Raw genomic sequence first — 25,627 nt, 5'->3', positions numbered from 1 at the left:
AACTTTGATGATAGACGGATGGGTGCTTTGATGGCAAGTTTTAATTGTTAACTTGACAAAATATAGAGTCGCTTGGGGATAGAATGTGTCTCATGAGGGATGATCTATCTTGGGCTGGCCTGTCTACACGTCTGTGGTGGGTAGTCTTAATGAGTAAATTAACGTAGAGAAGAACCAGTCCACTGTGGGCAGCAGCATTCCCTATGCACTGTGTAAGAGTGGAGAAATGAAAGTGAGCACAAGAGTGTAAGCAAGTGGGCATGTGTGTACTTCTTTTTCTCCGTTCTTGACTGTGGGTGCAGTATGACTAGTTGATGTTTCTCTCTTGACTTCTCCATTACAATAGACTGTAGCCTGGAATTGTAAGCTGTAATAAAGCCCCCTTTCTCCTGAGTTGCTTTTGGTCAGGATATTTTATCACAGCAACCGGAACGAAACTAGGACATGTGCTGTACAAGTTTAACAGTCAGAGGAAGGACGAGCCATGTCTTTTCACCCCAGGTGTTTGATGTGTGTTATGGATGTGATGGACTTTGAAGGAGACTTAAATGTGTCACTTTTACGTACACAGGGAAGATATGGCTGTATTACGGGCATGTAGGTGGCTTCCAGATGTAAAATCTAGTATGAGAGGAGGTTGACCTGTATGACTGCAGTTTAGAAGACTTGGAAGTAGAGGTGAGGGGAAAGGCCAGAAAGATAATTACAGTGATAGGCTTCTCTCCCAGACTCCAACTCTTTAGAGCCAAATGCCCTTTATCCCAGTGGGTCACACTGATATTTAGTCTTCTGGATAGGGGTTGTTGCAGGGACATTTTAAGTTCAGTCCAAATTAGGCTCTTGGAGGTTGGCCAGGAAATAAACTATAAATATCTATCATTTCTTCTTTCCCTTTGCTTTGGATGAAAAGGCTTTTTTTTTTTTTAAGCTTAACTCTTTCATCAATGTTTTCAGTTTTGCCCTAACTTCTTGAAAAAACACATCTTACTAAACAGATGCCGTAGAACTTCTGCTCACTACTTATCTTCTTCAGTTATCAGGGTTGACTTTTATCTTTTCCCTTTTTCTTTTTTCTTTTTTTTTTAAGACGGGGTCTTACTATATAGCCCTAGCTGTCCTGGGATTCACCATGAAGACCAGGATAGCCTGGAACTCACAGATCCATCCACCTGCCCTGCTACTCAAGTGCTGGGATTCAAGTTCTGCACTAACACACCCTGAAGAAACACCCCCTGCTGCTCTCTTATACCGTGGTTTAAAACCTATCCAGTGAGAGGGGGATGGTCTGATTTCAGCAAAGATGTTTATCAGTCAGCATTCTCTAAAGGAACAGAACAGATAGAATGGGCACAAACACACATATGGAATTTATTAGAGTGATTTACAAGCTGTGGTCTGAGTAAGTCTAACTGTGGCTGTCTCTTGATGGAAAGGCCAAGGATCTGGTAGTTGTTCAGTCCACAAGACCGGATACCTCAGCATTCCCAGTCTGGTTCTGGAGTCCCAAAGAAGTCCTAGAGAGCTGTTGGTCTACAGACTATGTTGGAATTCTAAAGAAGTAGGTTCTGACACCTCAGCAGCAGGACAGATGAACTTGCCAGTGAGAGTGAGCACAAGTTGGCAAAAGCTTCCTTCTTCCATGTCCTTTGTGTGGGCTGCCACCAGAAGGTGTGACCAGATTTAGGGTTGATCTGACCTCAAATGATCTGGATTTAGAGAGGGTCTTCCACCTCAAATTATCCAACCAAAAAAAATAACTTTGCTTGGTTTTAGTTCATTTAAGATGTGGTCTGGAAAATAGCCAAGATTTAGCCATTATTGATGTTTTGTTCTTTCGATTCTAATTTGTTAGAATTTATCATTAGTTGATTTTAGCACATATCTCCTTGTAGGCTGGTTTATTGTTATATGTATACAAACCCATAACTATGTAAGTACAACTTGCTGAGTCAGCTTAGTGTTCCTCGTATGTATGTGATTTCAGAGCTGACCCCTCGGTTTTTGGTAACTATTTAGGGGGCTCTCTCTAAGCAGTTGTTAATTGCCCATAGCTCTTCATCTAAAGTTGGAGTCCCATGAAATTTCTTCCATCCACCTTAACATGTCAGTCTGTGTTTTCATTGTTGCAGGTTTTTTTTTTTTTTTTAGGTGACATTGTTTAGGTGACGTGTTGTTGATACTTTATGAGTTCAGCTTTCCTGTCACAAGACCTACTCTCTCAGTAGACTTTCTGGTCCTCAGGCTCTTACACGGTGTTCCCTGAGTCTTGGGTGTGCAGTTGTCTTATAGATGTTTTTATTGGAGTTAGGCACCCCACGGCCAGTTGTTCTCTGTATTTTGACCAGTTGTAGCTTTCTGTAATGTCTCCATCTGCTGCAAAAAGAAGCTTCTTTGATGCCCAGTGAGAGCTACACGTTTCCGAGGGTCTAAGAGTATTTAGAATGCAGTTGGGAATATATTGACTTAAGAAAGTGGCAGTAGGCGGTTACTGTCTAAGATCTATGACCTCACTAGCCCTGGGTAAGCTGGCTCGGTTTCTAGTACCAGGAATGCTTTCTTTCCTTCTTGTTGAGCTGGCCTTAAGTCCAAATAGACAGCTGTTGGCCAAGATGGAAGTGCCTTGCTGGTCATGGTCATGGATCCTAAGCGTCACAGCTGGGCAGGACTGTTGATTGCTTTTCTCCTTGGCCCCTTTGATAGCATCTCCCAGCACTGTGAACGCTGGTCCATGGGGAGTAGGCTCTCAGGTCAGTTCCAGCAGAGAATCAGGGTCTTCTTTGTTTGTTCATTTTGGGGATACATGAATGCCAACGTGAACCTGACAGTGAAGTCATACAGTGGGTTTTTGTGTCATTTTTCCCATGGAGGACTTTTCTTTTTGCTTTGTGTTTTGGACCTTGATAAAAAGAGCAGGCTGTACTTCTGCACTTTGGAAAGCATGACTGTACTGTGGTGTGTTTGTCTGGAGTGAGGAAAGTCTTCCATGGGAAGCTGAATCATTTTTTGGCTTCTCTTACGGAATGACTGTACCAGAGTTATTCCTTCTTGCTGTGAGGAGAAAATCAGAAGAATAAGTCATTTCCTAAAGAAATACATAGTGATTTTATATGAGATTCAGTTTTTCCTAAACTTAGAGTTATTTTGAATTTTTTATTTTGGGGGGAAGGATTGTCTGTCTAGGATTTATCCTCTTAAATTTAAACTTTTCATTTGTTTATGCTAGCATTGATGTTCTTGTTCTCTCTGTGTCTCTCTGTCTCTGTCTCTGTCTCTTTCTCTCTCTGCCTCTCTCTCTCTGTCTCTGTCTCTCTCTCTGCCTGTCTCTGTCGTGTGTGTGTGTGTGTGTGTGTGTGTGTGTGTGTGTGTGTGTGGTGTAGACCCACAAGCTTCTGCACATTCTCCTTTCCACACCAGGATTCCATGGGGACTCTGATGCTTGCACTCACTCCCATGACTAGCTTTTCGGTAGATTCTAGGGACCCAGACTCAGGTTGTCCAGCTTGCAAGGCAAGTGCTTTTACCCACTGAGCCATCTTTCCAGCCCCAGCCTGGCTTTTTTTTTTTTTTCTTCCCATTGTCTCTTTACTGAATTTGATCATCTAGTAAGGGAATCTTAGGATTATGATACAGTAGTGAACAAAGACATAATCTGACACTATCTGGCCTTTGTGTCTTACAGTGCATTTAATTTAGAGAGAAAAATTAAAGAAATGGCTGTTGCTTTTGAAGCGCTCATCTTTTACTTCAAGACAGATCAGACAGGCAGCACCCGTGGTTATAGGGGAAGCCACGATAGAGCCAGTGTACGCATTCTAAGAGCCATAGTCCTTCAAAGACGAGCTGTAGGAATGGCTAACTGTAGATAAAGAGCTGAGTACTAATAGTAAATGGGGTTTGAGAGGTTGATTTTGGTAAAGGTAAACAGAAAAGGGAGGGAATCCTATAAGTTAAAATGAGCTGGGGAATTAAAGTTGGGTGAACCACATCCTAATTTTGGAACTTGGAGACAACAGCCTTTTGTACACTTACCTTGAAGAATAGTGGGAAATGAGGTGCAGTAAAGAACGTGGAGCTGTATGAGATTTGGACAAGTATGATTAGACTGAATGAAGCTGAAAACTTTTCTTTGTTCTCAATTAAAGCACAAATGAAATCACTTCTGCTGAAAAACCTTCACTGGCACCATATGCTTCCATGGTATAGGCTCTTAGTATTCCATTATGAGTCAAATACATGTGGCTAGATGTCTTAGTCGGTGTTCTGCTGCTGTGAAGAGACACTCACTATGACCATGGCAACTCTTCTAAAGGAAAGCATTTAATCAGGCCTGGCTTACAGTTCAGATGTTTAGTCCATTATCGTCATGGCGGGAAGCATGGTGGCATGCATGAGACGTGGTGCTGGAGAGTAGCTGAGAGTTCTACATCATATTCGCAGGCTACAGGCAGAGAAAGTCACTGGGCCTGGCTTGAGCATTTCAAACCCCAAAGCCCACCCCTGGTGACACACTTCCTCCAAGAAGGCCACACCTTCTAATAGTTCCACTCCCTGGTAACCAAGCATTCAAATCTGTGAGCCTATGGGGGCCGTTCTTATTCAACTCATCACAGTAGACATCTTGGTTTTCATTTCCTATTGACACTCATTAACACCTGTACCTTCACTCACACTGTTAATGTGTAGTGTATGTCTTCTTGCTCCCAGTTTTTCTTTCTCATGTTTGACTCTCATCTTTATAAGACTGTTTTCTTTCTTTCTTTTTTTAATCCTGGCGTGATCAGACACCAGACGGCCTGGGAACTGAACATGGGTCCTCTGGAGCATCAGTCAGTGTTCTTAACCGCTGAGCCACCCCTCTCCTCATGAGACTGTTCTCTAATCAAAGCTCTTCATTTATTTTGCTGAAATTCTACTATTCATTGGTACTACCTACCTCTATAGTTTTATTTTTATTTTGTGCAATTACTACTATGATAACTTTTGAAGACCCAGAAATCTTACATATTTCTATAACACCTATAAAGCAAGTCACCTACAATGAAATGTTTTTTGAATGAATAAAACAATATAAGCCATTGTTCATTACGTGTCAGTTCCTTTTCCCTTATTTGTCTTGTTGTATATAATGGTATTTATTCCTTCCATGGATGATCATATGGAAGAGGGAAGTTCTTATTGGCTCCTTCCTTTTTCCATTTCACTGCTAAATACTCTTTGTGTGCCATACCTTTTGCTAGCTAGTATAAAATCTCTGTCTGTGCTCCCAGCCAGTGTGCACTCAAGCGTTTCCTTTGCTTCTGTACATCAGAGTTGCTTTGACAGGATTGAAGGGGCATCATTGCACCTGTAGCGTAGTGAGCATTTCATACTTCTTCTTTTTCCTCTGTTGTGCTTTATTGAATTCCCGAGTAAATTACCAAGACCACAGTCCTACAGCAGCTAGCGTGTAAGGGTTTGTTCGAGCTACTTTCCTTGAAGGGAAAGATACCAAAGAAAAGACCAGCAAGTTTAGTGTATTATTTCCAAGAGGCAGAACTTGAATTTTCATTCCTAGAACAGTTAAATCTAACCCTATAGCTGTACCAAAGAATATATGTAACATGTTTGCATCTGAAATGCCCTTCTCCCCAAAGGTTTAATAACTTGTTCCCCAGCTTGTGGTGATAGTTTTTTTTTTTAATTAATATTTAAAACAGTTTTAATGTGTAAACCAGGCTGGCCTTGAGATTGCGTCAGTCCTTCTGCCTCTACTCCTGAGTGCTGGCAGTGTGGACATGTGCTGTGCCCAGTTTGCAGTGTGTTTTGAAGGCTGTGAACACCTTTAGGACAGTGGTTCTTAACCTTCCTAATGCTGCGACCCTTTAATACAGTTCCTTATGTTGTGGGGACCCCCAGCCACAAAATCATTTCATTGTTACTTCATAACTGTAGTCTTGTGACTGTTATGACTCGTAAATATCTGATAGACATGTGACTCCTGTGAAGGGGCCGTGACCCACTGGTTGAGAATTGCTGCTTTAGAGGGTGAGGACGGGCTGGCAGCAGTAGGCTTTTAGGACAGGTCTTTGAAGGTTGAACCCGCTCCGTTCCTGGTTCTGCCTGCTCTGGCTGTTTGCAGGTCCACCACTCGGTAAAGCTTGCTGCCACACACTCCTGTTCCTGCAGTTGGAGCCTTTCTGCCATGCCTTCCTCACCATGATGTATTTATCTACTGAGTTGTGAGCCAAAACGAGCTCTTCCTCCCTTCCATTGTTTCCGTCTGGTATTTTGGTCAGTGTGATGCAAAAGTAACTGGCATGGCCTGTGAACCATTTACACTGCGAAATCGATCTCGCTCATGTTCTTGCCTTTTCCCCGCACTTGGCACTATTTACCATTCTTGCTCAATTTCTTATCTGTGTTTTGGTTTCCAAATCTGTATACCTAATTCTTAACCATTCTCCTGAGTTCTAGACATAAGCATGAATTCCACTGCTTATCACAGCTCCTCTTGAATATCGCTGTGATCTTAAACTGAACTTAGCATCTTCCTCTGCTGTCAATTCTCTCCTACTTCATGCCACCTTTGAATTCATTGCCCAGGCAGACATCTAGTCAGATATGACACTTGGTTCTCTTCGTTCTCTGGCCTTCAGTGTCCAGAATCATAACATTGTTAACAATGTTTAACCCTTAACTTCTAGTCTTGCCTCCACCCACCTGAATGTAAGGCACCGTTGTCTTTCATCTCCTGCTGTAACAATGGAGTGGTTAGCGTTGCTAGCGCTAGTGTGTCGGTGTTTGTGCAGAGACGCAGAAAACCAGTGTGGAATGCATTGGGAAGACCACTTAAAAGGTGGAGAAAGCACACTCTTCTTGCTAGTCACACTGTAGAGGAGAAGGAAAGGGAGGATATTATTTGCGCTTATTTTCCTGAAAGCAAAGTTCATAGTTACCTAAAGCCAGATTTCTTGTCACTATTACGTTAAAGAACCATTGCTGGAAAATGAAAAAGTGGCAATAAATGTAGTTTGTGGTTGATCCGATGAGGCAGACTTTGGCATCTGGTATCAGATAAAGTTCATAACCAGACAGAGAAAGTGTCAAACAGCATAAATAGTGTCTTACTTCCCCTTCTAAATAGTAGTGTTATCCTGGATAGAGTGACACTATTGATCTAAAATGTGTTAATTATTGCAGAAAAATTAGAAATTGTACTGACTGTCCTATATTTTAAAGACCTTCGACTCAGGGTTCAGTTGAACTCTTATCTCAAGAGTGCTTACTGGGGTGAGGTGGGGGGCAATGTGGTGGTTTAGCCTTGGAAAAGTGCTTGCTCCCAAGCCTGTTGACCTGAGTTCATTCCCTAGAACCCACATGGTAGAAGTCCCCACAAGTTGTTCTCTAACTTATACTGTACACCATTGCATGTGTACACACATACATAAGAAATAAAGAAATAAGGTATTGTTAAATAGTACTTTGGGTAGTTTGGTGTACTGTCAAAGTTTTTAGTGGTAGGTCTGTGTTCCTTTGCTATCCTTGTTCTTATAGTTAAAACAGATTCAAGGAAGAACTGTTTTATTAGTGACTGAATTTAGGTTTGAAATACTTGCTACGGCCAAATGATAAATTAAAACTCGTAAAATAATCTGGCACAGAAGGATGCATGGGGCTTTACAGTAACATTACAAGATCATGGTACAGGAAAGACCTACTTAGAAAATAACTCGGACTGAAAAAAAAGTGAGCTAATTTCATAATAAGCTCATCTTCTAGTGTTGTGGCAGTTACACTAAATGTCAATCACTGCAGTTTCTACTGTTTTGGTAGATTTTGTTTTGACCTTCCCCATCATAAGGAGCTTAGTATGTAGAGCAAGGCAGAATGCATCCGTTTGTATAAGACACACCTGTGGGAGTCGTTGCCCAGAAAAGAAACTCTGAGGAACACAGTGATCTTCAAATGTTAGAAATGCTGCCATAAGAGACAGCTGTTTGTTACAGAGGCAAGAAAGTAGGGTGGGAATACTCAGGTCCTCGTTTGCAGAATCCGACCATGATGGTCATCAGCATCCAGACTGATTGTGGTCTGCATATGAGATGTGTTCATTCTAATGCTTGAAAGATATTTCCTTAATGAGAAACTTAAAACTGAAATGTGTTAAATAAAATGCTGATAAACCAAATCTGTTTAAAACAAGGGTGTAAAATGAATCAAATTATTGCTGTTTTTATTCTAAAAATAAAATCTGTTCTTGTCATTTTGCATTTACTTAGAATCAGCTATACTAATGTGATGAGAAATGAGAAATTTTAATTTATGCTTTCTCTATTTTCATTTTATTTCTTTTTGATTTCTGGAACTTCTCAAATGACAAATTTACTTTTGTCTTGGAAACCAAGAATACATACAGATAGGGATTAATGCAAACTGATTAACTGTGTGATATTGTACAACTGATTTAAACTCTGGATGCTATAACTCATTTGTAAAGTAGGAATTAATACTTCTCCTTGTAGTCTTTCTACCTCCTTCCTTCCTCCCCCTCTCCTTCCTTCTTTCCCCTTGTCTTTCCTGTCTTCCTGATTTTCCTGTTGAAGATTTTTTTTTTTAAACTATGTTGCCAAGCTCACCTTGAAATCCTGGCCTTAATGGTTCCTTTTGCCTCTGCCTCCAGAATAGGTGAGGTCACAGATGTCTGTTACCATACCTGACCACCTTATAGGTCTTCCTTAGGAATAAACAAAACATAATGCATAAACATGTCTTGGTGAACAAGAGACATTCAGCCAGCATTGTACTAGTATAGTCTTGCTTCAGAAAACACAGTCTACAAACGGAACTATCTATCAGCTTTTTCAGGTAAAATTCCATCATCCTCTTTTTCTCCCTCCTTCCTCTCCTTTCTTCCTCTTCCTCCTTTTTTCTCTCTTTCCTGACTTTTTTCTTCCCTTCCCACCTCCCCCTCTTTCATTCTTCCTCCTCTTCCTCCTTCCCCTTCATTTTTTCTTTCTTTTTAAAAAAATTTTTTTGTTTTTCGAGACAGGGTTTCTCTGTGGAGCTTTACGCCTTTCCTGGAACTACTCACTCTGTAGCCCAGGCTGGCCTCGAACTCACAGAGACCCACCTGCCTCTGCCTCCCAAGTGCTGGGATTAAAGGTGTATGCCACCACCGCCCAGTTTTATTTGGGGGGAGGGTGTCTTTTTTTAAATATGGGATCTCACATATACAATACTGACCTTGAACTCCTGATCCTCTAGTCTCTAGTTCCCTAAGTGCTGGTATTACAGACCTTTGCTCTTTATTTCAGAAAGCTAGTGGTTGATTTACCATTGGTGTGCCTGTTCTGTAAGGCTTCACCCTGGTAAGGAGCATCTGTCTGTGAAGAGACTTCTCTGTGAAGCCACCCTCTTTCGGTGGTTAGCTCAGTGGTTGATTAAATTGTTAGACAACTTACTGCTTCTACCTAAACTGTGTGTGCCCCTCGCCTTTGCAGTGGCACTAAAGGGTTAAAGCGAAGGAGGTGTTTTCTCATACTAGTACTAATTCCCTTGATTTTACTGATTGTCCCTTTTTGCACCTTATAAGTCTCTGTCTAGTGAAATGCCAAGAGGAAAGAGCAGGGCTCTTCTTGTCGCTTAAACACTGGAGTCAAACCCTGGATGGAAACGGTGCCTTTGCAACCTTTCTAAATAGTTTTCTTCTCTCCCCGCGCACACATTCTCCTATCTCACTGGAAGGAATCTATTCTAATCAGACAAGTGTTCCTCAGGTGTTCAACAAACGTGTAATGCGTAGGTGGGTGTAAACTGTTAGCCGTAGTAAAACCTGTCTTCCTTCCTGTCTCATTCGAAAACTAGAAGTGGAAAATACAATCTGCAATGATAATGGTTTTTAGAAAATGTCTCAATTCTCTTTCCTTTGCTGTTCATTCATCCACACCCTTCTGAACTTCTTTATGACACGTGGCCAAAAAAAAAAAAAAGCTTAGTGTCCCCAAATAACAGTATAACAGTATGTAGTAATAGAGAAGAAGAAAGAACTTTGGGTGGGTCCAGCGTTGAACCACCTTCTTTTGTACATTCCAGAATTCCAAATCCACACCATCAGATTAATACTTTCCAACTTGCTCAGGGAAACACTGGCTCACCTAAAGAAGCAAGGACCCTGATTTTTATTTCAGTGTCCTGTGTTCCCTGCCAAGCTGAATTGATCTTTGTGTGTCAAGCATTACTACTTTATGTTCACTTAGGGCTTTCAGATTTTAGTGGCCTGAGAGGCCCAAGCTTTTTTGGCCCTTAGTTTCAGGATTTCCACTAGGTGGCGTCCTAATTCAGAAGCTTTACTGTAGACTGCTTGCAAGCTTCTAACCTAACTAGAACCAAAGAACCACACAGTGTTGGTCCCTAAATTCTAAACAATTTGGGTAATGAATTTAATCCTGAAATCAAGAAAATTTTAACTCAACGAGCAAAAATGTGGTAGTTTAAAAGTGTGTAACAATTCTCAGTAGATTCTTGTGCTGGAATAATTGGGATTCCATGTTAGACCCATGGCGTGCACTAATCTAGGAGCACTTTTGCTTCTCTTGAAGGGGTTGGTGCTCCTTAGAGAGTGGGCTGACAGTCACAGAGAGGAGAGAGCGGATTGATGCTGTAAACATGTACATGCTTACAAACAATCTGTGTTTTCCTGCAAGTTCCCAAACTTGAAGGAACAGAGAAATATACTTACACTCTCCTTTAAATTTGTAGCTTTCATCTTTGGTTTAGATGTGAAATGATTGGTTGCTGCATTTCAAAATCCTAACAGAATAACTGTTCAGTGGTTCCAGATGTTTTTGATAAAAAACTTGGAATTGTAGCCTCAGCAGCAAAAGCACAGACTGCAGATTCTGTCTTCCATGGGGGAGTGCCCAGCAGATCCAAAGGGGAGAGCAAACAGACTTTCCACCCCACCCAAAGCATTTGTTTTCTGAGAAGAAACAGATTAGCAAGGGCGATTTTAAATTGTCTTTTTAATATGTTTATGTGTGCAGAGAGGAGAGAAAAATCTAGATTTCTAGCCCAAAGCCAGCAGACAAAAAGGTTAATCTACATATTTCAAACAAGCGCTCTAGTGTAGTTCAGAAAATTGTAATGGTTTTGAAACATTTCTCTCTGATTATGTAAAGTTTCCAAGGACTGAGACCTTGTTTTTTGTTTGTTTGCTTCTTATGCAAGGCACAGAATGTCTATTAAATTGCTATAGATTATCTTTATTTGGTTTGATAGCATTGGTATAGAAAAGCTTTCCAGTGATTAAAGCGTCTCCGATTCCCTAGAGAGATGCCTGGGAACTTGCAAGCAGGAAACATTTGATTCTAATTAGAACAGAGGGCGAGGCAGAGAGGAGCAAACCATGTTGAGAACAGGGGGGAGGCAGCTCTGTGTTCATTGGGAAGAGGGGATTCTAAATTATAGCTTGGTGAAAGTTGATCCATAAAAGATAATAGGCAGTCAATTTTCCGTACACTAAAGCCTGCCCCTCCAGGGCCTTCCAGTCTGTGCCCTTAAACCACATAGGATGAAAGTATGTGTAATTCCTGGCCAGATTCCCATGCTTTTGGTTAGCTTAAGTAGGAATTTTATTTACAACTTCTTAATCTCTTTAATTGTCTTGTTTCTACTGTATTTAGCATTCTCTATACTGAAAAGCAGCACATGGTGCTGGCATGGGAGGCCGAGGCTTCTTCTCTAGAGCACCAGAAAGAGGACATCACCCACCTTTATACTTTTAATGTACCTGTGAGGGTCAGGGGAGATGAGGCTTGTGTTAGATAGAATTGAGACTGTGATGTCTGGGTAGACAGATGGATGAGAGAAAACGCTTCCAGCCTTAGCTGGGTTTGCTGTATTTCTCTCATTTAAGTGGGTTAGCAACTTTAAACACCTGGTCTGAGAAAATGGTGAATCATCAGACCTTCTTTACCCCTTTTACAGCTTCCAAAAGAAAATACCTTTCACCATCTTCGCTTGCAATATTGACAGAAACTGGGATATTTAATCGCTTCTCTTCCTTTCTGTTGTGGTATTTAAAACTGTACATTCACATTCTCCACATCTGTGTAAGGGACTGCTCTCTGTCCGGCTCAGAGAGAATATAGGACAGCTTCTCCCGGAAAGAGTTAATTACGCCTTCTTTTCCCTTTTGGTTTGTTTTTGAGACAGGGTCTCTTTACATAGCCCTGGCTGTCATGGAACTCACCATGTCGATCAGGCCGGTCTCATACTCACAGAGATCTTCCTGCTTCTGTCTCCATAGTGCTGGGATTACAGGCATGCGTCACCACGCCCAGCCCACTTTTTTGTCTGTCCATCTCTCTGCCCTCCCTCCCTCCGTCCCTCCTTTTTGCTTCTTCTGTTCCTCTTGCTCCTTCCCCCTCCAGAGTGGGTTACACTAAGAAAAACGTCTGAAGTGAAGGAATGCTCTCTAGACAAGGGCTGCTCTGAGGCACAGTAGGTTGGCAACTGGAAAGGTCTGGAGTAGCAGGAACGCAGACAAATGAAGTCACAGTGTTCTGCACAGGGCTTAGTTAATGTGAATGAGAGATGTGAAGGGGAAGGAAGTCTCAGCCAGGTGCCTCTTCTTAGTCACAAGAGTACTAAGAAACATGCAAACATGCATACATTTATCCTATACCGTCTCTAACTTTTTTAAAGCATTCTCAAACCCAAGATTAAAACAAAACCTTGACTCTTAGTGATTTCTAAACCTTGCCAGACATTTTTATAGGCAATTCTACATCGTAGAGACATAACTCTGAAATATTTGACTAACATTTTTCTGATATTAAATCATTGCTTTGCATTCTGAAGGGAGTTGCAGTATATGCTTTAGCTGAGTTCAGTGTTCTGCATTTTCCCTGAATAGCTAAGGCTGTTGTACAGACTTGTAGTGTTTAGGATAACACCTCCTTGCTTTATTAGCATACTACTGACATCAAAGGGACTGAGGTTGCTTCTTGCAATGTCTGACAGAGCCTTTTTCACTGGGGACTTGTGAGGAGGAGGAGCAGGAGGAAGCCTGTTGGAAAAGGAAGCCTTGTTTTTTCTCTTCGTCTGTAGATGAATCATGTTCCCACCACTGCAATTAGGTTTTCAAACCTCCAAGGCTGCTGGTACAGATCTGAAAGGGCAAGTAATGACGATCTTGAGAGAGCAGGGCAAAGGGTGTGGAGGCTGCGGAGGGCCGGGCTAGCTCGAGGCAGCCAGCTAGAGAGGGAAGGAAGGAGGACATCTGGAGGAGTGGTCTGTTTTCCTTGTACTCTGCCGGCCTTAGACACTTTCAGCTTAAGTCGAAATCCAGCCCTGCCGCCGCCGCTGCCGCCGAAGGAGTTGGAGACTGGCTAAAATACTGGATCCTTCAGAGAGTACTTCCAGCTTTTTTTTCTTTCCCTGTCTTTTTAAAATTTTTTCTGTATAGATTTCCTTGCCTTTGTTGTTTTAAGGAAGTCTCTCATGCCATCCCTTTGAAATAGCCATTATCTTCCTTTTTTTAATCCTCCGTTCTTCGTGGCGGAGTGCATACTGGGTTTTTATGACTGGCTCTGGGTTTTCTGGATACACGTGCCAACCATTATGCTTAGCCCGTGCATTCTTAATTTTTCTACTGGAGTTCTCGGCGGTGATGGAAAAGATGTGTGCTTCTCTTTCAGTCAAGATCTGCACAGCAACGGTCTCGAGGCAGTTACTGCTATAGTATGAATTCTAAATTCATCCATCAGTGCTCTGAAGTTGCCAGAAAGTTCTCACCCCGTTCATGGAATTGGATTCTGCTTTTTTTTTTTTTTTTTAGTTTAATTTTCATAACCCAAGAATTTTCTATATAGAGGAATCTGGAAGCAGAAGTCTCCTCCCTCCCACTGTGAGAAATTTGGAATTCTGGATCTGTGTGAGCACATTGGTCCCTGGGTTAAGTAGGTATACGTCTACATTTTGTCTCTTCTTTTCTGCATCTGGACAAAATGTATGAACGGCACAAGAGGCGCTATAGTCTGTGTGACATCTCCAAAGTGGACAGGACTGTCGATGTGGTGTTGCTGAAGGTAAGAAGGGGCCACACCTTACACAGTCTGAAGGTCTCCAGGCTGTTTTCTCTCTCTATCCAGTAGCCATGTCTTGGTCCTTCCTAAAATGGGATGAAGTGTGAGAAAGCCTGGGCTAACAGTGAAGAAAGAGCAAGAAGGGGGTGATTTTCAAATTCTTTAGAGAAATACCGGAACAGAAGCAGTGTGTGTGTGTGTGTGTGTGTGTGTGTGTGTGTGTCTACATCAAAGCACTTATTACTGAAATACAGTTTTACTTGCTTTAAAGTAGAATCTGTGTTCAGGAGAGGCTCATATTGAAGAGTCACAGAGAGAGAATACACCCTCCGAGTTCCCTTTTGCTGAATGCCTGTCTTCTGTTGCTTGTCCCATCCCCACACCCCACTTCTACCTCCCTTCTGCCTGAAGCTCTTTCTCTGTGAGCTTCCCTTTCTGTCTCTTGGTCCTTTTGTCTGTGTCCGTCCTTCCTATCTGTCCTCCTGCTGTCTCATTCTTCGTTTGGTTTGACTCTTCTTTTTCTGCTGTAGCTTCTGACTGTTGATCAGCTGCATTTGTTTGAGTTCACATCATTAGTAATGTTGGGTGTCTAAGCAGGAAGGGGGTGGAGACTCTGGACAGCCTAATTGTTCACAGAAGGCTTCCTTGAATCTAAAATTAGTAAGAACTTCTACGTTCGGTAAGACCGGAGTCTGGGAATGTTGGACAACTCATGGAGTACTTTTTGGAAGTTTAGCAGTTTTCTGGCAAAGGCAGGGAAATTGGAAGTCAACCAAGTACTTCACTAATGCCAAAGAACCTGAACATCTAAATTTGGGAGGGTGGAGCGGGTTAAGTAGAAAAGGAGTATTTTGGATAAAGTGCTAATATAATGTCTGGGTTAAGGAAATGGTGGGAGTCTATTATTGGTATCAACTCAGTTTAGTACTTGAGATAACCTGTTTTCTTTTATTACGTTTAAAATGTTTGTTGATGTGTGCGTGTGGCATGGCTCACCTGTTGTGGTTGGAGGACAGCTTGGGGGACTTTGTTCTGTCATTCCACCTAGCAGGTCCTAGGGATCCAAGGGCACGCACCTTAATCCACTGAGCCCTCCCCCGTGCCAGCACTTACTAAACTTGCTGAAGCAGCTCTGGCTGGCCCAAAACGCCAACCCTCTTCCCTTGGCTTTTCAGGTATGGGTTACCTCATCTTCTCCCTAAGAGAAGCTGGCAAATGAGCTCGGAGACCTAGACACAGAAGCCCATGAAAGGCCACACTGGGTGTGGCACTGAGAGGAACTGTGATTTGTGGTGGTGTGGTGTCCCTGTCCCTCGGTAATCGCTCTCAGGTGGTTGAACTTGCCAGGCCTACTTTGTAATTTGGTGTTTTGAACTTGTTCCAAAGCTGTTGTTGGTTTTAATTTCTCTGAAAAGTCATTTTTTCTGAGAGATAACAATTATCTTTTGATATTTTGCCCCCTTACATAATAAATGTGGAGAGACTACTTTCTAGGATCTTTGTTTTATGATGCCTTTTGATTTCACAGGCCAGGGAAGGGCCGAACACTCTCATTCTGTGTCACAAGGAGTCTCTCTTGCCCTCTCCTCCTCTCCTGTTGCCTCCATCCTCCTTCCCCATCTCAGTGGGGGGGGAAGCGGGGCAAAGAGGGTACTGTTTCGGTGGCAGAAGTGGGGAGAAAGGACAAGAGATGGTTATAGCCGGGCAGTAGTGGCGCACGCCTTTAATCCCAGCACTCGGGAGGCAGAGGCAGGCAGATCTCTGTGAGTTCGAGGCCAGCCTGGTCTACAAAGGGAGTTCCAGGAAAGGCGCAAAACTACACAGAGAAACCCTGTCTCGAAAAACCAAAAAAAGAAAGAGAGAGAGAGAGAGAGAGAGAGAGAGAGAGAGAGAGAGAGAGAGAGAGAGAGAGATGGTTATGAGGGCAAATAGCAAAGTACAATGATGTGCATATTTAAATGTCATAATGAAAACCATTATTTTATGTATAAAATAATAAATAGGTGCTGGAGAGAGGCTCAGCAGTTAAAAGCACTTGTTCTTGCAGAGGACCTGGGTTTGATTCCCAGCACCCACATGGTGACTTACAACCATCCCTAACTCCAGTACCAGGGTATCCAATGCTCTCTCCCGAATTTCACATGCATCAGTCATACACTTGGTACACATATGTATATATAGGCAAAACACTCATACATGTAAAATAAATAAATCTAAAAAATTTAATAAAATCAAATAAAAAGAAACCTAAAAATATGTAGTATCATGCAGCCTAGTCAAGCATGAAAGTTTTATGTGAATAAAGCTAACTGAGTTCAGGCTTCTTAATTTGGAGATGCTATTTTATATTTCCCCTTTCTATGAATTATTTGACTTGAGACTTAGTTGTCAGGCAGTGATTATTTTACCCCATTTTCTATGAAGAAATACTAGAAACATGACTGAGAATTGTACATTATAAATGCATTAAATGCCTATCACAGAGCCGACAGGTGCTGAGTCTGAGGGACTCTTCATAATATCAGCAGTAACCAGAGAAACAAGGGAAAACTGTGTGGTGGGACAGGAACAGGTAGGGTGTGTCATGGGGGCGGGGCAGCACTCCAGAGGAGGAGAAGATGCCTCTATGAAGGATGAAGGACAGTTTCTGGAAAGAATGGGCAGAGTCTCCGAGGAACAGAGAAACAGATAGGTGCACCTGACAGCTAGGAACATTCTGCAGAGCAAGCAGCAAGTTCATTGTAAGAAGGCTGGAGCCAGAGTTCATGCCAAAAGCAGGCAGCCATGGTGGGGATCCTTTCTCACTTTGCTTTTAAAAAGATCATTCTGGCAGTGTGGGAATCCCATTAGGGCAGACCCCAACATAGTTAAATGACTTTGTGTGGTGGAGGGAAATAAGGAGAGAATTGACAGGAGACATAAGCATTGAACGTTTGCATTCTTATTCATTATCTCTTTTCACATACAAGAAAACGGATGAGAGTAGCCAGTAATTTCCCTATGTCACACTTCATATGTAATCAATGATAGGCTGTAACCCCAGGTCAAATTCTTCACAGCCCATGCATTTTCTTGCTGTCCTAGGCCTCCTTTGAGTTGACCCATTCCTTTTATCACATGAGTGTACACACACACACACACACACACACACACACACACACACGAGTGTACATTATTTTCTGTTGTAAACTTTATTACAAGAAGTCTTGGACATTATGTTGATTAATTCTTTCCCAGTGTAGGAATCCTTTTTATGGAACTTTGGATAGATATGGGCTCATTTTGCCTCATAGTTTGTAGCAGGTTCTCTCTGTAATTAATTCTTGTGTTTCTTTCTCTCCCTCCCTCTCAGTAATGTCCCCCAGTTACTTTCACATTATTTGAATTTCAGTATTTTCTATCAGTGTTTTAAAACTATGTTAGGAGACTGGGGAAATGGCTCAGTCGATAAAAGTGCCTGGGTTTAGGTCCCGAGCACCCCTGTAAAAGTCAGGCATGGCAGGGCACACCTGTAATCCCAGTGCTGCGGTGACAGAGACAGAATTCCTGAGGCTTGCTGACTAGATCTATAGGTCCAGTGAGAGACTGTCTAAATAGTAAAATAGAGTATGATGGAGAAGATACCAACATTGACCTCTGGCTTCCTTACCTATGTGCAAACATATACACACAGAGACATTACAGTGGATGCATGCACCACTTAAATTCTCAAGAGATCGTCTACACATTCTCACCCTACTTTTTACATAGAAGTTTACTTTTTTATACAAAGAAGTTGGTTCTTTTCATATGTTGATCAGTGTACTTATGCATACAGAATGAGATATCTTAATCCTATTTAAAACTTTATTGATTTTTTTTTTTTAAATCAGTCTTACTGCCTTAACCCCAATTGGCATTGAACTTGCTATGTAGACCAGGCTGGCCTGGAACGAAGAGATCCACCTGCTTCTGCTCTCTTGAGTGCTGGGATTAAAGGCGTGTGCCACCATACCTGGCTTTAAAGATTTATTTATTTATTATGTACACAGAAGAGGGCACCAGATCTCATTACAGATGGTTGTGAGCCACCATGTGGGTGCTGGGAATTGAACTCAGGACCTCTGGAAGAACAGTCGGTGCTCTTAACCTCTGAGGCATCTCTCCAGCCCCCATACCTGGCTTTAATAGATATTTCTAGATTGAAATGAATTTGTTTTAAGACTTGTAAATACAGATTCATAAGCCTTGTGCTAGCATAATTTTTAATTGTACTAATAACTTTAATGTAAGAATACAGAAATTTTTTAAAAAGAATATAGAAATTAAATATAATCTCAAGGTTTAGATTGTGAGCCTTTTACTTTGTTATTCTGTACTTAGAACTCCAATCCCTAACGGTTGACATTCAGATAATTCACTGTGAATTAGCTTCAGCATTCCCCATTTGTGTTATATACCCATACTTTCTGTGGCTTACTTTAAAATCTGATCTACATTGTTTATCACTTTTGTTTAATTAGCCTTGTCTGTCAGAGTCAAGGTCTCAGTAGCCCAAGCTAGCCTTGAACTCACTACATAGCCAAGGCTGACCTTAAACTCCTAATAGTACTGCCTCTGCCTCCCAAGTGCTGGGATTACAGGTGTGTACCGATCTTGACTCCACTCCATGTAGGCTTTCTGAAATGTCTTATAAATAATAGAACCTAGCTGAATTGTGTTCCCTGCCCCCTAACACAGCATACTTATAGACATCCCTCTTCCTTTGCTTATGGCATTCCTCCCTTGCCTCCTCTTTCTTCATACGCACATGGCTTCTAGCTCTTTTGATAAATGGTTTGTAACTATAAATCATATGTTTAAAATGGGATATGAGATAATTTTAATTCTTGCAGGGGTCCTTTGGTACCAGCATGCCCTTTTCCCCATTGTTCTTCAAGAAACTCATGTTAACCTCATGTGTTGACTGATGAGAGCCTTCCATAGCTAGACTATGGCAACTAAGAGCATTCCTAGAAGAACCAAGTGTTTGAAGCTTACTCCCATACTAGCATACCAAAATAGAGGCACCCAGCAGTGTGTGACCAGACTTGTTAATGTAAGATTAATTCTTGATTTTGGATGATTTTAGGTCCCGCTTGTGTCTTTAGTAGTTTAATAAGTTTGAGTACCCGGAAAAAACAAAAACCTACAAATTAATAGTAACATAATCCTAATGTTACTGAAAGTTTAATGGGAGCCAGTTTTGTAGCTAGCAATTCAGAATGTTAGTTGAATGGTAGCAGCATTTTCAAGTGTTTTCTGTATGACAAATGAAAATACTTTAAAAATGACCCTCCCTCTATGCTCAGTGCTTAGACAGGCCATACAACCTCAGTAGCTGAAGAAATAGTCTATCTCTGTCTCTGTCTCTAGCAGATTTTCCAGAGAAATCCTCATCCTCTGGAAATCTGCATCCTTTAAAACTTTTTTTTTTTCTCCCTCCGAGACAGGGTTTCTCTGTGTAGCTTTGCCCCTTTGCTGGATCTTGCTCTGTAGACCAGGCTGGCCTCGAACTCACAAAGATCCGCCTGCCTCTGCCTCTCGAGTGCTGGGATTAAAGGCATGTGCCACTACCGCCCGGCCACATCCTTTAAAACTTTGCAGGCACAATGCAGCAAAACTGAAGGACATAAGGAAGTCGGGACTAAGGACAGCCAGGCATAGTTTTTCAAGTACCTGATAAAAATTTGACCCAAGTGTTGGCTTATGTGTTCAGATGGTGGATTTCTGCTTCCCGTTTTCAGCCTTGAATCTTTGACTGGATTGCATAGGAAGGTTGCAGAGGAAATAAGTATTGGTAGTGGCCAGGAGGGAAGACTGGGTGTTACAATAGCCTGTATTATTAGGATATTCAATTATAAACAGTAGCACTGATACTGGCAGGAGCAAGATATTTTGAAAATATGTACCTCTATTTCCAAACTGTAGAGTCTCAGTATGGGTGACTCAGGTTGTCACAGAGGTCCTTGGGTTACACTGAATGGTTGGGTGGGAAAAAAACAGGATGGGTCTGACATTTCTTACAATGTACCTTTCATTATGTACGTATACCATACAGTATACACTGTAACTCCCTGGACTTTTGGACTACTGAGTCCCTGTGGTGTCCAAGCTGGTGTTCATGGCACTACTTATCAGCAGGGCAGAACCCGTGACATTTTTTAGCTGAAGAGTCACTATTGTGTTCTGAGTGACTTCTCTCTAAGTGAGACAGACACTAAAATTTGTTTCTAATTTTTAGCTACCTGCTAAGTGAAATTTCTGAATCATCTTAAACTCGTCCCTACTTTTTCTAGCCAGTGAGTCACTTACCCACCCTATATTTTACTCATAGCTGTGTGGTTGCATGAGAGCAAAATCTTTGTGGGAAATCTCCTAATCTCAAAATACTAGTAGTGTTCCCATTGATCTGAACCTTTGGCTAAGCCTACTCAGAATTGACTTTAAAAAATAACAAAGAAGAGTACAGTGCAAGGAACCAGTTTATTTTTAGTTTGCAAACATGTTGTCTGTAGAGACAGTTTTTGGGGAAAGGGACTAATAATAGGTGACCAAGCATTGCTTTAGTTAGAAATGCCTGTTAACTTTTGATCTCCTACGACACACGTGTGCTCAGTGCCTGGCATTATATCTGATCTAACAACTGTATGAAAATATTTCTAAGGGAGCCACGTATTGTGGCTTGTAGTTGCCTTATTGTTACAGAAGAATGCAGCTGTGGAGATGAAGACCAGACCTGAGTGAGGGTGGTGCAGACCTGTCCGCCGCACCAGTGACTCTGAAATGGGGCAGGAGGAGGGCTGTTCTCTAAACCAAATTCTATCTCTTGAGCACAATATTCTTCACACATGAATATGTATGCTCCGTTGCATTGCTGTTATACAGGATGTGGTTGAAAATGCCGACGCATGTATTAACATTCTTTCTTTACTCATGGCAACATGGAGATTGCCCTCTGGCTGATGGCATTGACCATGACTGGTAGCATTGAGCTCAGATTACTGGCTATGATTTTGGCTTTGTGGGATGCCTGTCAACTTTTGTTTAAATAAGTTTGTATCTCTTAACTGCTGTATACTCACTTCTTAATCTGTTGTATAGTATCATAATAAATTTACCATTTTAACTATTTGGAGGTACCATATAAGTTCAGTGGTATTAACAGTTATACTTTTTATAACTCTCACTACTAGATAGCTCAAAACATTTCCGTTTTCCCAAAGTGGAACTTTACATGTGTTAAACAATAAATCTCTATTCCTCTCTTCCCTGGAAACCATTATCCTGCTTTCATCTGATTTTGACTGCTCCAGGTGCCTTGCATAAATTGAGCCATGCAGTATTTGTCCATTGTGGCTATCTTATATCACTTAGCATAATATATTTGAAGTTTATACAAACTGTAATATATGTCAGAGTTTCCTTCCTTCTTAAGGCTAAGTAACTGTCTTTGTAATATCATATACTATATTTCTTCACATACACACACCCCTGACCATCTGAGCTCTGTTAACTGCTTGGCTGTAGTGAATGGTGCTGCTCTGACCATTGTGTGTAAATATCTGCTTGAAACCCCGCTTTTATTCTTTGGGGGTATATTATCAGAAGTGAAATTGCTGAGCCAACGTAATCGTGGTTTTTAGGAATGGCCACATTGTTTGCCACAATGGCTCTAACATTTTATACCAGTAACACCCTACCACCAGTTCAAAAGACTTCCAGGTTCATTGCATTCCCAGGACTTACGTTATTTTTTGTTTGTTTGTTTAAGTAACAGCAAAATGATTATGAAGTGATGGCTCATTCTAGTTTTGATTTGTGTTTCCCTAATATGCTATTTTTTGGTTTTGATTTGTGTTTTTCTAATACGCTGTTTGTTTTTGTAAGAAGCCAGTGAGTGTGAGCTGTCTTCAGCTAACCTCACCTTTAAGTGTGTGTTATCTAACAGAGAATCTTGGCTCTCTTACACACTTTTTTTAACATTGTCTCAAAAGTATGTGAAACTAGACCTAAAACTTCCTTTCACATCTTTCACCTCGCGAGCCCTTTGTAAAACATGTTACATCTCAGACTTGGCATAATTAAATCATGTACATCTTCTCCTCTTAAGTTTTCTGTATCTGTTTATTGTGGATCCCTCTGCATCTCTCTTTTAGTGGATTCTGCCTTTTCCTCAATTTTCCACTTACATCTCCTTCTGTATTCTAAAGGAAACCTGACTGTATTTACATGTGCTGCCTCTAGACCAGCGTGGTTCAGATCCGTCTTCTCTGGTCTTGATCTTCAGTATGCCCCCACCTATTCTCCAGTTTCCTATTTTGTTTCTGTATTTCTGTAGTGATTTTCTCAGCACAATACTGAACTTGTCACCCCTGCCTACCACCCTAGAGAATAAAGCATACTTTCATTTTAGCCCTGTCTCCTATTATTTGCTTGGTGAAACTACTTGTGAAAATCACTGGGCCTTTTTGCTTCTACTAACTATCTGAAGTAAAAGTCTCTAGAGCCCTGGGTTGTGATACCTGTGATTTAAGGATACCGTAGCTTCCCTTAGATTCCTGACAGTCTTGTCACTCAAAAGACTATGAAGTGTCTTTTTCCTCCTTTTATTGAAAACATCTTTTTTTTCCTCGCATAATATATCCTGATTCTGGTTTTTCCCTCCCTCTACCCCTCCCAGCTCCTCCCCATCTCCCCTCTCATCTGTATCCACCCCTTTCTGTCTCTCATTAGAACACAAACAGGCTTCTAAGGGGTAATAATAAATAAAATACAGTAAGATAAAAGAAAACCTAACTCATCAGAATAGGACAAAACAAACAAACAGGGGAAAGAGTTCAAGAGAAGGCACAAGAAATAGATCCAGACACAGAGATCCACTCAATCGCACATTCAGGAATCCCACAAAAAATACTAGACTGGACACCATAATGTATATGCAAAGAACCTCTGGGTGAAAAGAGAGAAGAAAAAATGTAAATAAAATTACAATAAAAAAGAATAAGGTTTAAAAAAGAACAAATAAAAGAACTCTGACAGGACACTATGAACAAGGCACATCCAAAAATGCCATTGTGTTTGTTTTCTGTTGGCCATCTACTGCTGGGCATGCATCCTACCCTTAAGAGTGGTTTGTTTCAGCCAGTGTAGCAGCACATGCCTTTAATCCCAACACTTGGGAGGCAAAGGCTGGCAGATCTCGGTGAGTTCAAGACCAGCCTGATCAACAAAGCGAGTTCCAGGATAGCCTGGGCTTTTACACAGAGAAACCTGCCTCGAAAAACCAAAACCAAAAAAAAAAAAAAAAAGGTAGTTTGTTTCTTCAGTGAGACTTCTTTGGAGAAAACTAAATTTTCATTTGCAAGTGGTTGTCGATGGGATTAGGGACATGGGAGTGTGTCCACTTCTTTCACTTCTAGGACCCCATCTGGTGCAGACCCGGTGCTGCTGCCTCAGTCTGTGTGAATGCTATGACGTGTCTTAACTGTTTTGCCAATAGTTTGTTTTTTGGTCCCCCCCCACACACACACACACACACACATACACATGTGGCTCAAGTTACGGACTGTTGTGAACTACCATGTGAGTTCAGGGAATAGAACCCAGATTCTCTGGAAGAGCAGCCAGTGTTCATAACCATTGAGCCTTCTCTCCAGCCCAGTAGCAGCTTTTTAGGAGTTAATTTTTACTTCTCTCTAACAGAAGACAGTGTGGATATGGCTTTCCTTTTAGCATATTGCTTCCTTAACTTCAGAAAAACTAATATTCCACAGTTCTGAAGCTTCTAGGTTAGTGTGTAAATTCTGAATTGGCCCATGATCTGCTATAGTGTGTGTGTGTGTGTGTGTGTGTCTGTCTGTCTGTCTGTCTGAAATATAACATTTGTAGCTTGACCAGAAAAGATGTATGTAGGGCTAGAAATTGTGTACACAGGAGCAGACGTTGTCTTGGTCCACACATGGTGGTTACTGAAAAAGATGGTGAGGCAAGCTTACTGACCACACTGACAAGCTTCTCACACAAACTCCCAGTTCTCTGAGGACAAGGCTTTAACTACAGTTTTAAGATTTGGTATAGTGCGTGATCATAGAAGGTGTTTAATGTATTTTTTAAAAAAGGAAAGGAAGAAAGAATAAAACCACCCATGATGAGTATCCCGTAGTACCTCCTTTTTCAAGAAAGTAACAAAATAAAACATATTTTCTATTAAAAAATAAAAACATGCTTCAGAAGAGAAGCAAGGCCACATCTGTTACGATGACAGGAAAAATCACAGATAAGAACAAAAATGTTGGCAAAAATGTGGCAAAATTGCCAAATGGTATAGCCACTTTGGAAAACAAGCCACATTCCCTAAAAAGTGAACTCTTAAGTTTTAATCAGGTGCGCAGCAATTCAGCAGTCCACTTCCAGGAATATCCTCAAGAGGAATAAAAACATGTGTCCCTAAAACAGCTTGTATAAATCATTTGTGTAAAATGTTTGTAATATTATTATTCATAGCAGCTGGAAAGTCAAGACAACCCAATGTTCATTACTTGATGACTAGATAAGTAAAATGGAGATATATCCATACAATGGAATATTTTTGGCACTAATAAAACAGTGATACTACAACATGGATGAATCTTGGAAATATTGTGCTAAGTGAAGGAAACATCACAGAAGATCAGGAGTATGTGGCTACATTTATAAGAACTATTTAAAGTAGGCAGGAGATGACTTAGTGCTTGTCTAGGACCAAGAGAAAAAGATCTGAATGTTGGGTTTCTTTTTATTGACATGATGGTGCTCTGAAATTAGATGATGATGATGATGATGATTATATAGCTCTGTGAATAGTCTAAAACATGGAATTATATGGTCTAAATGACTAGATTTTGTGGGATGAGAATTTGAATAAAGATGCTAAAATGCAAATTTTTACAGTTGCACATGCTCAGTTGCATACGTGTGTACACACACACACACACACACACACACACACACACACACAATAAACACAGCAGGCATCCTGGATTGTCTTTGGAAGAGAAAAAGAGCATGAGTGGAAGAGTAAGTGAATCCAGATAACTTTTTTTCTTTTCTTAAAAAAATAATTTTCATGCAGTAATATTTTGATCATGTTTTTTCCCTTCCCCAACTCCTCCCAGATCTTTGCCACCTCCCTACCCACCCAACTTTACCCCCCCCAAAAAAAGTAATACTTTTTTTTTAAGCTAAAACAAAAAGTGTGTACACACACACACACACACGGAGCTCATTTTGTGTTGGCCAGATACTGGGCCTGCCCTGGTTTATATATCCAGTGACAGTTCATGGAAGAAAATTAATTTTCTCTTTGCCTGCAGTTACCATTTGCAAATAGCTTCTGTGTCCACATGCCCCTCTCAGTGCTGGGACCCAGCTGGCTTGAGTCTATGCAGATCTTGCATGTGCTGTCTCCAGGAGTCTGTATGTGGCTGGAAAGCACTTCCCTTGGAGTCATCCACCACCTCTGGCTCTTACAGTCTTTCCACCTCTTCCTCCTGATACATCCC

The 25,627-nt window shown here is 41.3% G+C and overlaps 1 protein-coding gene across 2 annotated transcripts in view; it reads left to right on the top strand.

Annotated features, from left to right (window-relative positions):
- Positions 1 to 25,627, top strand: part of Akap13 (A-kinase anchoring protein 13) — a 219,744-nt gene that overhangs the window by 94,646 nt on the left and 99,471 nt on the right. The window contains exon 1 of one of the 2 annotated variants that reach the window (XM_059272917.1): positions 13,919 to 14,069. The exons of the other annotated variant lie outside the window; for it this stretch is intronic. Within the exon in view, the coding sequence (XP_059128900.1) occupies positions 13,989 to 14,069 (81 nt within the window). The 5' untranslated portion in view covers positions 13,919 to 13,988. Of the gene's footprint in view, positions 1 to 13,918; positions 14,070 to 25,627 lie in introns of those variants that run through there. 2 annotated transcript variants of the gene reach the window in all.

Source organism: Peromyscus eremicus, chromosome 1, assembly GCF_949786415.1.
Source record: "Peromyscus eremicus chromosome 1, PerEre_H2_v1, whole genome shotgun sequence".
Lineage (NCBI taxonomy): Eukaryota > Metazoa > Chordata > Mammalia > Rodentia > Cricetidae > Peromyscus > Peromyscus eremicus.
The sequence above is the reverse complement of the archived record's forward strand: the minus strand, read 5'-3'. Positions and strand labels throughout refer to the sequence as shown.